At 30.6% G+C, this 14,480-nt stretch overlaps 2 protein-coding genes across 2 annotated transcripts in view; both read left to right on the top strand.

The window, feature by feature from the left end:
* LOC111032748 (probable G-protein coupled receptor Mth-like 5) overlaps positions 1-9,659 on the top strand; it is a 28,123-nt gene extending 18,464 nt beyond the window's left edge. Inside the window, exons 2-6 of the mRNA XM_022313195.1 lie at positions 2,331-2,553; positions 3,972-4,272; positions 6,637-6,909; positions 7,799-7,934; positions 9,363-9,659. Coding sequence (XP_022168887.1) covers positions 2,331-2,553; positions 3,972-4,272; positions 6,637-6,909; positions 7,799-7,934; positions 9,363-9,657 — 1,228 coding nt within the window. The 3' untranslated portion in view covers positions 9,658-9,659. The remainder of the gene's footprint in view (positions 1-2,330; positions 2,554-3,971; positions 4,273-6,636; positions 6,910-7,798; positions 7,935-9,362) is intronic.
* Positions 9,660-11,936: 2,277 nt separating this feature from the next.
* LOC111032726 lies at positions 11,937-14,177 on the top strand. Its single transcript, XM_022313164.1, has 2 exons — positions 11,937-12,382; positions 13,586-14,177. Exons 1-2 carry the CDS (start codon positions 12,234-12,236, stop codon positions 14,175-14,177), a joined length of 741 nt encoding a protein of 246 aa, XP_022168856.1. The 5' UTR covers positions 11,937-12,233.
* Positions 14,178-14,480: the final 303 nt, after the last annotated feature.

Genomic DNA, 14,480 nt, shown 5'->3' with positions numbered 1-14,480 from the left:
GGCGAGGGTCCTCAATCATGTCGTCGCTGGAAAGGTGCAGATCGATATGGACCGCACGCGCTTAACCGTATAGTAATACCTACCGTCTCTAAACGTATAGGTGATGTGTGTTATGGATGGGTATAACTTATTTGTGCAGTATCGCGGTAGTCGTGGTTGTGCAGCGATATACTCGCTCTGTTGAATGCAATAATACTGCATCCGCTTCTTTGAAAATATAACACTACCTATAATATATACGGTATACCTCTAAATATATATATATGGATATAAATATGGACGGTAACGAGGAAACCCTCTCGCGTTCCAAAGCAGACAATATTTTGCAGGTGTCGTTGAGGGAATAGTGGTGTATTTATTAGGAAAGGGAGCCGGACGAGTAAAGCCGTTCGGTCACTGCACAAAAAAGAATGCGTAATGATCAGTACAAAAAAATCCAGGGAAGTCACTCTGCTGTATCTTAGGTGTCGAGTGTATTTCGGTAAGCGGGTACCGCTTTGGTGTGCATTAGTTGTTGTCGAGTGAGTCACCGTAATGGATGTGTTAAATTTTAATTCAACATTACTAATGATCGTTGTATACGAAAAACGATTCTGAGCGAAGACTGCAGTCTGTCAGCCTATATTACCTAGAATATGTTATGCTATTATTGATATTTTAGTAATTTATTTTACTATTGTAGTAATACAGTAGGTTGGATGGTTTTTTTTCCGAAAACATTGTATTCGAAATTATAATTGGGTCCATAATATTATACTTTAAAAGTTTCAAGTCCTTGTGAAAAATATTTTTAAATTACAACATAATAACTATCATCATTGTTCTTCATTAAATGTTCTCTTATGTAATTAATTTCAAAATTGTGTATAATTTTTAGATTTTTTTATTACAGTATGAAATACTTATGAGAAACAACTTTGTATTAAATGTTCAAGCTATTTAACCCAACAAAACAAATTTAATCGAAGTTAAACGAACAAAAATGTAAAAAAAAATTGAACATTGAGAAAATCTAAACATGGTCCAAACGAAAATCAAAATATTTTGAAAATTGTGTCATATTACGTCCTTAAATTATAAAATAAACATTTGGTGAAAACGAGAAATCGATAGAATATTCAATTGACATAAAAATTTGAACTTCAAACGCTCATAAATAATTAATTTGATTTTCCGGTAAACTTCATTTTGTTTGATTAATACTTTGTGATATGTCAGATTTCACCAATGCACCAATGCATATTTCGGTTATTGTAACATGTTATATTCAATAGCTCCGTGGTATATATTTCCATAACAGGATCACGGGATCGCGTGTACATAGTATATAATATAATGTATTAATGTGTAAATGCATTATGTAGCGCGTGTTTGCACATTATTGTAGTTACTACAGTTATAAATACCCATAATTTAGTGCACGTCAGTTATTTGTATATTTACTATCATAAGCCCGCCCATCCCAGTCAAATTAGTTCACCAAGCTGGGTACACTGGCATCAATTTTCCCGTCAACTAAAGTACACCAAAACCCAGATACCTATTATAATATAGCTCTGTATTTCATACTTGTACATTTTGTTCCCCGAGCGATGTTAGGTAGTCGGTAGGCAATACCATTGATTATAAATACTATATAATTATTATATTGATAATCAATGATAATACTAAATACATGATAAAATTATGTTTCTAAAACATGATATTATTTTTACTTATAAACATTTTATTTTTTTTTAAACATTTTTATACAAAATTAAACCAAAATAAATATTTTTCACTATTTCTATTAAGTATTAAGTCCATTTTCATTTTCCAATTGACTATTAAAAAGAATTGATTTTTCGATTTGAAGTACAAAAAAAAATAAATAGATTCATGACATTAATAAGTAATATAGTAACTAAATTCAAAAAATAAATGTAATTAATGTTAGAATATTATATAATTTACTTAATTTCCTATAACTTTGAAGATATAGTAGTAATTTGGTATTTTTAATTTAATTTCTAATTTAATAGTGGGTACTCAAAATAAATAAAATTATGACGAGTGAAGACGCTTAGCCTCAATATAAATATGAATTCTAATATCAAAATAACTAGGAACAAAAATACATAGTTTGAAAATCTTAAAAAATGATTTCAGTTTTCGTTAATTATTTACTGAAAAATGTTTAATATTATGATCGACTAACCGTGATTATAACCATTACCTATCGCCTATGAATTTCCTTTGTAGAGGTCTAAAATCATTAATGTCTTGCATTTCAAGATTAAACGTATCTATATATTATGATTAATAATTATTTTTCTTTTATTCAAATTTAGATTAGCTACTGGATTTCCAAATTGTAAGACGCGACAACAATGGTTGGTGTACCATTACCGTGGATCCGGCGATCGTCTGGTGTTGTATCCGAACGGAAAACTCAGACACTACGTCCTCAAACACCAGCACGGCAGCAGCGAAGAACAGCAACAGAACCGTGACTTCATCGTGGATCATGAACGTTCCTTCGACTATGAACAAGGATTTTACTGTTTGGACAAAGTAACCACTTAATATGATATTATTTTTATTGTGTATTTAATATAATATAACCGTCAGGATCTGCTCCTGCTTCGACAAGCGGATATAAAGTTTGATTGCTCTATGGGTGATTGACGTAACCAGTGGTGTGATTAAGGCTCAGTTAATTGGGTAGGAAGCGGGCTATATGGATAATATTATATTATACAATATTTATACATTTCTGATTTGCGTTTATTCCGTCACACGTGAACTTAAAATTATTTGCCTGAAAATGCAGTACCTGTATATGACAACAGTCGATAATCGTCGGTATTAAACATTTATAGTAGACTTATATACTATCTAACTATACCTACAGCATGACGGAAAAAATTAACAAACATAAAGTAATATGCTATATTGGTGTACCTCATGTTCACGGCCAAATCGGCATCGGTGTTCTGAGCTCTGTGAACTATAATGGATCCTATGGTAGGTTGAATGTAGGACTTGTTCTATTTTTAACATTGCGCAAACGACTTTCTAAACTTTTCTGATACCTATATCAAAGAAAAATTTTTAAAACTTTCGTTAAACTCAGTCGATTCATTTTTTGAATTTAATTTTAGTTTATAAGCTACAAACATAAGGGCAACACTTTTCGTTGTACATTTTTACAACAAATATTAAAAATAATTCGATTTTTGTAAGCTAAAACAAAATTCATGTGTGAGCTGCAGGGTAGGCCTGACCAATACTGTCTATTGGCTTAACTTTTAAATTTTTAATGAAATCGGTTCACTGGCTTATAAGATTAGTGCGTTCAAACATTAAAACTAGCAAGGCTTTATAATATTAGTATAGATTTATAGACAGTACTTGATGATACTTAACCAAATATAAAATTACGGAGTTAAATAGGTGTAGGTATCTTGGTTATAGTGTGCCTCAACTCATCGGAAATAATCGGTGTTGGTATAACTTAGTTTGTGAACTAATTCAACCGAGATGGGCAACCACCTGTCGGGGATTGTACTTTTTTGATATCTTTTTGAACAATCTCTGAAATTGTAGTATATTATTAAATACACAGAAAAGAGAGAAAAGAAAGATAATATAGAATTAAGAAAAAAAGAAAATAGAAATGTAAATACAATTTAACTGTACGCTTATACTTAACCATTGTCGTTAAAGCATTTTGTTTAATAAAATAAAAAAATTTAAATTTAGATAATAATATCTATAATGCAATATGTATCGTCCACAATTGAGAGGGTTGCTTTAAAACATCCTTTTCATTTGTTCAAATTGTATTGCGTTTAACTCTATACGTAACAATACTTTTATTAATTAAAACCCATACAACAGACTGTTAGGTATAAATAAAAATATTGGTAGTTTTTTGAAGTACTTAATGTTTTCACCACTTCAATTTCCATCATTAATATTTCTCGCAGGTCATCGACATCGATCGTCCGGACATGAACGCACAAGTGGCGGTCATCTGTACACCACAGATACCGTCACCCTGGACAGACGCCGATTTCGTCATGCGAAGGATCGTGAATCCTGCTTGCCACGCCATCGCGGTGGCCTGCCTGCTGCTCGTCGCCGTCGTCCATTTCGTGTTGCCACAGCTCAGAGACTTGATCGGAAATATGGTGACAACTCTAGCTGGCTGTATGATCATAGCTCGGATCGCCAACATTGTCCGCATATTCGTCGAGTACAACGGTCCCGTCAGCTATTTGACAGCCGGTATGTGTATTGTTTAATGTTTGTATAGGTATTAGGTATATTTCTAGGTACCTTTAATCTACATATTTACCGCACAGTAAATACCTACTTGTACTGACCAGGGACTTATATCTTTGTTTTTTCTCTGTTCTGGTTCTGGTTCCAAACTTATTTAATTCATAAAAAAAGGATTCTGGTTTCAATCACGGTTAAAACTGGAACTAAACGGTTTTTAATTTTTTTTTAATTTATGCTTTAGTTGTTAAAATAGTAATATATATTGTACGTATCAAAATAAAATGTAGCCATTTAGATTTCAAGATTTTTAGAAAAATATATAGTTCTTAACAAAAATAATATTATAGTTTATCCAAGTACTCCTTATTTGTACTCTAAAAAATTATCAAGAAAGTAAATACAAAATTAATAATTTTAAAACTCAGCAATATTTTTAGTATATAATTATAAATTAACGGTTATTTAAAAATATTTAAAGTCGATTCCGGCATATTTTAAGGATTTTTAGTTCCAAAACCAGTTCTTTTCAGTTCAATGGGGAGCCGATACTCAGCCGTGGCTCTCCTCTCACTCAATAAAACAAAATACAGTCCAACAATTCTATGTTTTGAACATGATATTAAATTATACTATTCTGGCGTACACATGAATGTAACACTCACCTGCCATCATTCAATTTAAACATTAAATTTATAGTACTCAAATGTCAGGTAGATCCTAGAGATCCATAATCAAAATATGATTATGTAAATTGCTTGTAAATTATATGGCTACAAATACCCATAAATATCAATGTTCCAATAATAATCTCTTGTCATGTCTACATTATACAAATTATTTACAGAAAATATTCAAACATAATTACTTCGTCTAAATATAAATAAATTATTATTTTTCAATCCATACAAATTTTTACTGCAAGGGGTGGTGTCTGGGAACATGTACCAACCCTCTTCGCTCTTTCTCTCCACAGATACAACCTTGTGGTATTCAATGGTTAAACAAATATTAATTTAAAAATATCGACCAAATCTTTTCATTATAAATTACGCGATAGTTCAGACGTCTCTTTGCAGAGTTTATTAAGATTTAAAATAATAACGATCTGAAAATAACTCAGTTATATAATGAGAAGTCTTTTAAGTAATATTACTTAGGTTTCAGTAGGTGAAGTTTAAAATAATTTGTGTTTGTAATAGTAATAATAAAAACACAATACAAATCATAAATAGATTTTGTACTAAAAGAAATATGATGACTACAAATAATTATTGTTTTATTCTGAAATATTTTAAGTTCAAACTGCCAAACCGTTATTGGCTTTACATTTGTGAGCTTCAGGGACTTACAACCTCACCACACCGCAGCTAGCCACCCTTAATCCGGCTTGTCATCAGACGATGATTTTTATTTCATTTCTTTCTGTGTACCTTCCATTACAATCGTGATTCAGAATAAATTCATAAGAAATGAATGTAATCTGAAACACAGACGTATTAAAGGTACAGTTCTGTGACAGGGCTACGTGTATACCTATTATAAATTATAATCAATTCATCATCGTGCACATTGACAAGGTAAATACCATTTTACCTACGATAAACAACGAGTAAAAGTAAAGTTGTTACAACGTTGAAACGCGAAGTATATCAGTACACAGATTTAAATCAATAGTTAACTATTATCTTCTCATAATTTCATCTGATAAATATAAATAATACTATTGAGAAATAATAATAATATATTTTCTTAAGGAGATAAAAATTTATTTGTACGTAAAATAGATAATAAATAACAGATTTATTGATTTATAGGTAAATCAATATCTGGTTTCACAGGTTCATAACTTGAAAAACACAATATAATAAGACCATAATGCTTAGAATAATAATATATATATTATTATGTACCTATCGTGTTTCCGGTTCATGGTGACTACAACAGCTGTACATACCCATAATATCAGCTGCTAGGCAGATATTCGTCGCTACTTGCAACTCATACGATTGAAACTCTTTAGCATTTATTGGTAAATACTTTCATAGTTTAGTGGTTTCGTGGTCGTCGGGTGGGTGTCGTTTAACAAGTATATATGCATTATATTCCAGTTGTAAATAAAAGTGATATATTCTTCTTTAATGGGGGTAGTCGGGTATATTAATGCATAGTAATGTTGTCGTACGTCTCAATAGCACGTGAACAATGGAAATTAATTATTTCATTTATTGCTAGATATTAAAAGGAATAAGTCTCGTCGTATTTGCGACCACGGTTTATCGGTAATACCTATAGATCGAAAAGTCGTACGTGTAATAATATTTTATTGTATTTATGTCCATATAATTATATTTTTTTCCCCCTTTATAGACGCATTTCTTTACACGTCCACTCTCGGCTCGTTCTTTTGGCTGAACGCTATGGGATACTACATTTGGCGTACGTTCAAATCACGTAACGTTTTCTTGCGCATTACCGACGGACGCAAATACTGTTATTACTCGCTGTACGTGTGGGGTTGCACGTTAACCATGGGCGGCATGGCGCTTTTCGCACATCTAATATTGGACTCACGTGACAGCAACTCTAATAGAACCTATTCGTCTCATCCGTCTACCACCACGTCGATAGAAGGAGCCATAGGTAAGTGAAATCTCGAATATAATATTACACTTAATATAACACGATAGTAAATTATATATAGATTGTACGCATAGCATGTAGGTGCCTATATATAAACCTTCCTCATCAGCAAACGTGAGTTCAATACGAGAATTCTCAGTTATTTATATATTATTACGATGAGTCGTTCGACAAAATTTAAACATTATGTCATAACTGCTCGTATAGTGTTCGAAATTTGTTGCATTCGCAATATTATGATTATTTTTATTATTATTACTATTGTCTAAATTATATTATGTATTGATGAATTAGCCACAAATCAATTTCATGACTTTGCGAATGAAATATATTTTAAAGTCATTGATATATTATATTTATCCATGTTTAGACACTTTTTTTTTAATTCTTAGAGGAAAAATTATGTTAACATATTCGATGATTAGATCATTTTTAATAATAACTTGAAAATAAAGGCATTTGTTTTAGAGTTTTAACTCGTGATTGTGTCATTAATTTATTACCAACAATACATTTTTACTTAAATGCTCGAGTTGCATTATAATACTATAAGTATATATCTATTGAAGATTGATTATAGATATGAAGTCGTTAATAGTGTATTCATATATTATTATATATTTTTAATTTAAAATAGACTTAAATCTCAATATAAAAATATGCAAACCAAGATTAAAAAATAACAAAGAAGAAGAGACAAGAATATTTTTGATTTTTAAATGCATAACTGTAGATATGTATTTTTATATCACCCATTATGTATGGTTCTATCGTTCTATGAATTGCGAAAGACTATGTTTAAGGTGTCTTAGAAAACGTGTAACATAATGTACTATACAGAAATTGTTATGACCAAAAAACTAATTTAATGTTTTTTTTTTCTTCGCAGGGTGGCTCGGAATTTCCGTCATATTCGTCCCGGTTATATGCACGATTCTAGTCAATTTGTTCTTTTACGTTTCCACTAAGACAGTGATCAAACGGATGTCAACATACGGTCAAATCCATCACAAAATGAAATATAGGTAAGAGCAGTATTATTTTAATAATATAAATTAATGTAAATGGGAACATTGAAGTTGATTAAGTGTGAGTAAGTAGCACATTATATTATATCCAAGCTGATATTTTATTAAAATATTCTAAAAGTAATAATAATAAAATAATTATTGCAATTATAAAGAATTAAAAGTTAAAATTTCGGTGAAAAAATATCTTCAAAAAGTTTAAATTTGACTAAAGTTATTTTCGAGCTGCCTTGACTAATAATCAATAAAACCGTAGTTACTTTTCAACAAATTATTTCTCAACTCGACAAAATAAACTTTGGTGCTTGAAAGTTGTTAGTTAATTTTACTAAAACAATTCTTTTTTATCATACTTTTTGGAAAAAAATTCTGGACAATATTCTTAATTCTATATTTTAAACAAATATCTTTGAAATGCTAACAAAAAATAAATTAGTCATTATATTTTCTTAAAACACCCGACTTTATTTCAATTATAAATCACGAATACTGAATAATAGTAATATATTATAATTTTATATTGTTCACGACGTATAAACGGTTTCGCTAACCCACTAGGTATGATAATTTTTCTAAACAAGTACTTTATATTTTGACGATCATAATATGTAAAATCATTCTAAATGGTAGGTATGCAGATTTTACACAAGACATAAAGTAATCAGATGCTTTATACAATGTTTATAATGAAAATATTTTGTAATTATGACGGTCATACTAACTCTAAAAGTCTGCAAAATAATAATAAATAAATAAATAAAAATAATAAAAATACGATACAAATGTATTAGTTTTGCCAACTTAAAATTGATATGTTGTATGGTTGTAAGACACCGATAAACACATGCGGGTTCGGTGTCCTGTTGAGAAATAATCGTGTTCTATTTTTCAACTTTATGTACCGGTGCCTATAATACTTACTCATCGAACACTTTTTCTGGCAGGTACATGAAATAAATTTGTATATTAGCGATTAGCCCCAAGACTTCATGCGCCTTATCATTTCAATACTATTCTACAAAAACTAATATGATTTTGTATAATATTAATTTTTTTTTCATTCTATCATTACACGTATTATAATATCATATTTATAAACCTAATTAAACAAATATGTATTTATTTATGTGTTTCTATTATATTTATAAAAAATGACTACATTAACAAAAATATCTTACAACAATAAATCAATGTAAGATTCTTAAATTCCTTACTGTTTTCAGAAAATTATTAATATATCAATACTCATTAGCTTAAACAAGAATCATAAATATTCATTATTACATAACACCCGAAAAACATTTGGGTGGGAGCGGGTGTAGCCTCTGAAGTCCGTCCCCTTTTTTATGCCCAAGCCTGTTTTACTATGGTTTTACATTGAGCCTTAATAAGTGTATACGAATTATCTTTTTTTCTCGTCCACAGTTTTGACATGTTTTCCAAACTGTTCGTGATCATGGTGGTCGACCTGACGCTGTTCATCCTGTCGTGGACCCAACACGATTCGCTGTTCTACGTGCACGTCGTCTTCAATCCCATACAAGCGGCGCTGGTATTGTACGTGACCGTCATCCGACCGAAACGAGTTAAGTTTCTGCTGCGCAAAGCCTGCTGCTACGAGAGATGCATTTTGCCGTGTTGCCGACCAAAGGAAACGGACGTACAAGCTGGCACCGAATGGGGAGAGGAAATGATGGCGTTCAATACCGCCGACTATTAGCGATTTTTTTCCTCCCATTTTCATTTAACGATCGCGTAATATAAAAGTATACGTATCGTCTGTGTAGGATAGGTTTATATTGTATAATTATTCTAATAAAAACGATCGGAAGTCGTCGTATTTATATTATGACCTTAAATATAATGTAATTAATATAAATATTACGAACTCTATAATATAATTCTATATTAGATTTTGCATTTTTATAATTATAATTATTAATTTTTTTTATAAACAAATCGCCATTCCAATAAACGCAATAATAATATTTACATACATATGTGTAATATTTTGGTTGTACTTACTTATTAGTTATTACAATCGTCAATATTTTGTCTACAGTGCGTTTTAATCATTCCAAGTCAAATAATATTATTAAAAGCAGGTATATTCAATTACTTCTATTTTACTAAACGTTCAATAATTAGTAGTCTTGTCAAGTATTAAGTACCAGCTATATAAGAGAATAAGAAGAAGTATTATTTTGAAATATATTTTGTTTATATTTTATATTTGACATTTGAGTAAAAACATACGAACGAACAATGATTATTATTTCAAAAATTTATTTAAATCTAGTTCACTGCTAACTGTAACGGTCGACATAATTCAAAATGCAATTAATATAAATGTTATTACCTACTTATTATTAATTGCCTAATTTTGTTTAAATTAAATTAATTGCATTAAAAGAATAAATACCTAGTTGTAATGTGATGACTGATGACCTATGATGACTGCCATCATGTTCGACAACCGAATAAAAAAAACATTGACATTATTTTAACACTATTTTCCAACTGATTTCTAAACATAGGTAATTCATATTTATGCTTTACCTGTGTATAATACGGAATAAGTGTGCTTTTAAACACAATATCCATAGTCCACAGTACTCAATGCATAAATAATAGTAAATACATTTTACTTGAGTAAAATATCAAACAGATTTGAAGTTAAATAAAGAGGAAGGTTAAAAAATTAAAACGATTGATAATGTATTTACTGTAAAATTTAAAAATAAAAACTTGGGCAAATGGGTAGGTACCAGGCTGCTGTAAGAAGGTATCGAATAGATTACTGTAATGGATATTTTGAATTTGAATTCATTGTGTCCGTACGAAATACGATTCTGAGTAGTGCGATCTGTCAACTAAAATCTGTTACTAAATATACAGATATTATTGCTATTAAAGTAATTTCATTAACTACTATCCTACAATTTAGTAAGTTCCTAATACAGAAGGTTGAATTAATTTTTGCCGAAAAATTGTATTTGAACATGTCACTGTGTGCATACAATATAATAATATACTTATAGTTTCAAGTATCCGGAAATAACTTCATTTTAAGAACGCAAAAAAATAACTAAAATCGTTATTTTTCGTATTTAGGTATCTCATTTCGTCCAAATTTGAACTTGAAATATCAATTTAAAAAAATGTGTTTATTTATTTTTTAGATTTTTTAGTTAAATTATGAATTAATTATGAGAAACCTTTTTTTATATTTTCAACTGCAAAGATTTTTCTATAGAAATTAAACATTTTCTAGTATTTTAATTAGGTACAAAATAACTTGCACATTTATATGATTTTTATGTATTTTTTCAATGTATATTTTACTTTAAAGTATAAATGTTTATAAATAAAATCGTACCTGGGTAGGTATCTCAAATATTTTTTGGTTTTCTTATGTAACTTTTTATTTAGGCTGTTTGACACAGCAAACATTTTTTATGGATATTTAGAGAAAAAAACTAAAAAAAATTGAAAATCATAAAATGTATAGAAAATATTCAATATACTATAAATATTTAGTGAAAATTTCAAGTATTTATGGTTATTCGTTTTAAATTACAACAAAATAAGAGAATCCTTCTTTGATAAATCGTTGGCTTACTGGTGAATATTCATAATCAAAACAATATTATGAAATTCAAATGTCAGAAAATTGCACATTTACGTAAACGTTGAGTACCATTAATATTTTGTGCTGACAAGTGATTAATGTTCGTGTTTTTAATGTTTATATCTTATTTGATTTTTCTATTAAGTCACAGGTTATTCATATATTCATATATAGCTGATGACAGACGGTTAAATTGTAAAAAAATCAAAAAAACCAATCAAGGACAAATGTATAAAAATAATGGTTATGTACAATGATTTTAAAAAAACATTAATTTATCATTATCATAACTTACTATCATTATAAAATTATTCAGTCAAAATACTTGTTCATACAAAATTATTAAAACTAAATGGATCAAATAATATTATGTTTCAAAGTTTTAAGCTCATTTCGACATTCGAGGTACATCTTGAAACAATAATAGGTTGATTGGATGTTGTAATCAGATCTCTCGTAAAAACTATTGTGATTTTTGGTTAAACAATTGTTTTGAATATTTTTTTTAGAATTTATCAAAATTTTTTATTTCGGCTATTATTACTCGAAATGTAACTTGTAATTATTATGTAAGCTATTGATTATTTTCCATAACAACTGGAAAAATAATACTTATTGCCTTTTTCATTTTGTTTAAATCTGTGAATCCTAACATCGCAAAGATTATGTGGCTTTTTGTAGTGCAGTTACTTGCAGTAGTGTTCAACGTTTCACGGTCGGAATTTATATATTCCTTGTATAACATAAGTTCAGTACCTCCACTTGACAATCTATGCGGCTTGTCTCGAGCACAGATCTTAGCCGCGCAGCAAAGGTATAGTGTATATTGTCGATTTTTGGTTTTCAGATGATAAGTTACATCAGTATAATTTATTTATTTTTGTCAATTAGTTATAAGAAAAAAGAACAAGTGGGTACCGTTCTGCTGTACTTCTGAAGTACACCTGTAGTTGTTAGTATGTCGTTGTAATGGAGGTATTATATTTTAATTCAATGATAAATCATTGCATACGAAAAACGATTCTGAGCGGAGACATTTTTTCATCCTAGCATACTTGTATGTTATGGTCATAATCATATTAAATAATTGAAAAAAAATAGGCTAACTTTTTGGTAAACTCTATTTTTGTTGAAGGTAGAAAAACTTGTGGGATATCTTCTACTGACATTTTCAAATTTTCTGGATTTTGATGAATTTTGTCAAAATTTCAAATTTAAGTGCATTTAAAAAAGAATTGTCCTTACATATGTATCTTTAATATTTTTAAATTGCTGTTAAAGTAACGTCCACACCGTTCAGTTCAATTTTCAAACTTTTTTCAAGTAAAAAGTTTTTATCGAAGGCAATATAAGAAACATATTGAAAATCTAAAATTTCTCATAGCTATTAATAGTTCAAAAATGGTCAGAATTTTTTGAAAATATCGTCATTTAAATATAATGTAAAAATGAACATTCGATTAAAATTAAATATTTAAATATACGGGGTGATTATTTTTTGAGTTAAACAAAAACCATAAAATTGATTTTGTCGAAAAGATTGATTAGAATTCTAGTTTTTCCTTAACTTTTTTTTATGTTTCCCGACGCTTTTTCAAATAACTTTGCATTTTGACCTTTCTAATCGTACCAACTCGATTCACTTTCCCATCAGAAAAGATGCTTAAGTATAAAATCTGACTGTATTTACTTACCCCAAAGGTTGATGACGGACCGAAAAAAATATTAAAAAAACCACACACACATCATCATTGTAAAATCGCATTCTGCGGCATCACTAAGCTTAGAATCTAAACAATTTGAACTTGATATTTTTGTATGGGCTGCCTAATATAATCTAAAAAAATCGTAGACAGTTCTCCTAAATCCACGGTCGACGGAGGTTCGATATTAAAATTATTATTATTATTATTATTATTATTATTAGTTATTATTGATATTATGTATGTGCCTTTGTCAACGTGCTTGTCTATATTATATCCGTGTGTATCTACTATCTACATAATATGTCCAACAGCAACAACGTGAAAAAAGGTCCGTCGTCGTCACCGAAACGACCGTACGTTTTGGCTCCGTGTTTGGAAACCGAGTGCTCTGCAGTGCGGCAACGAGAGCTCATCGATTGTCTGACATACGAAGCGATCGCCAGCCAGAACCTCGATGATCAGCTGGCGTTGAACGTGCGGTCACTCGAAAGCCAGCTTATCGCGGCCGCGGATGACCGGGAACGGTCGACGGCCTTGCTACTCGAGGTGGCAAACCGAATGAACGCGGCCAACTGCGAGTACCGTGAGTCCGCGATGGCGGCCGATATGGCGTCCCGGCAGCTGGCGGAGCAGCACGAAGTCGTCAGCGAAGCCCAAGCGTTAGTAAACAACATCATCATCCTGCTGGCTGAAGCCAAGGATTCCATGACGGCCTACGTTCAACTAAAGCAGGACACGGACGAGTTCAGCGTGTACGCCCCCGGAAATCGGCAAAAGAACAACGGGTGTGCAGACGGTACCGGAAGTGGTGTCGTCAGAGGCTTCTCACATGTGGCCAAAGTTGATGCGCCTCCGCCGTCGCCGCCAAACAAAGCGAGCCCAACCAAGGAGAGCCCTACCTAGATGCAGCCAAAACCGACATTTTCGTCGTAGTTCAGACTTTCAGAGTTGTTGTTTGCAGGAAGTTTTTCTAATTGATATTTTTTTTTCCATAGATTTCGGATGTACGAGTGAAACTATGTAATATTATGACATTTAAGCGGTGTATCACACTGGCGCTGCAGCAGGATTGTTGTAACAATAAATAAACATTTATTATGTTAGTAGTTAAACTAGTTTTTCCACAGCAAAGTTTTTTTACCATCATACACCACCGCAGTGAAACATCTGAATGTCTATAAATTGGTACCTCAAGAAGAGTCAAAA

Source organism: Myzus persicae, unplaced genomic scaffold (assembly GCF_001856785.1).
Source record: "Myzus persicae strain clone G006 unplaced genomic scaffold, MPER_G0061.0, whole genome shotgun sequence".
NCBI lineage: Eukaryota > Metazoa > Arthropoda > Insecta > Hemiptera > Aphididae > Myzus > Myzus persicae.
Note: the sequence above shows the minus strand (reverse complement) of the source record. Positions and strands in the feature narration are given on the sequence as shown.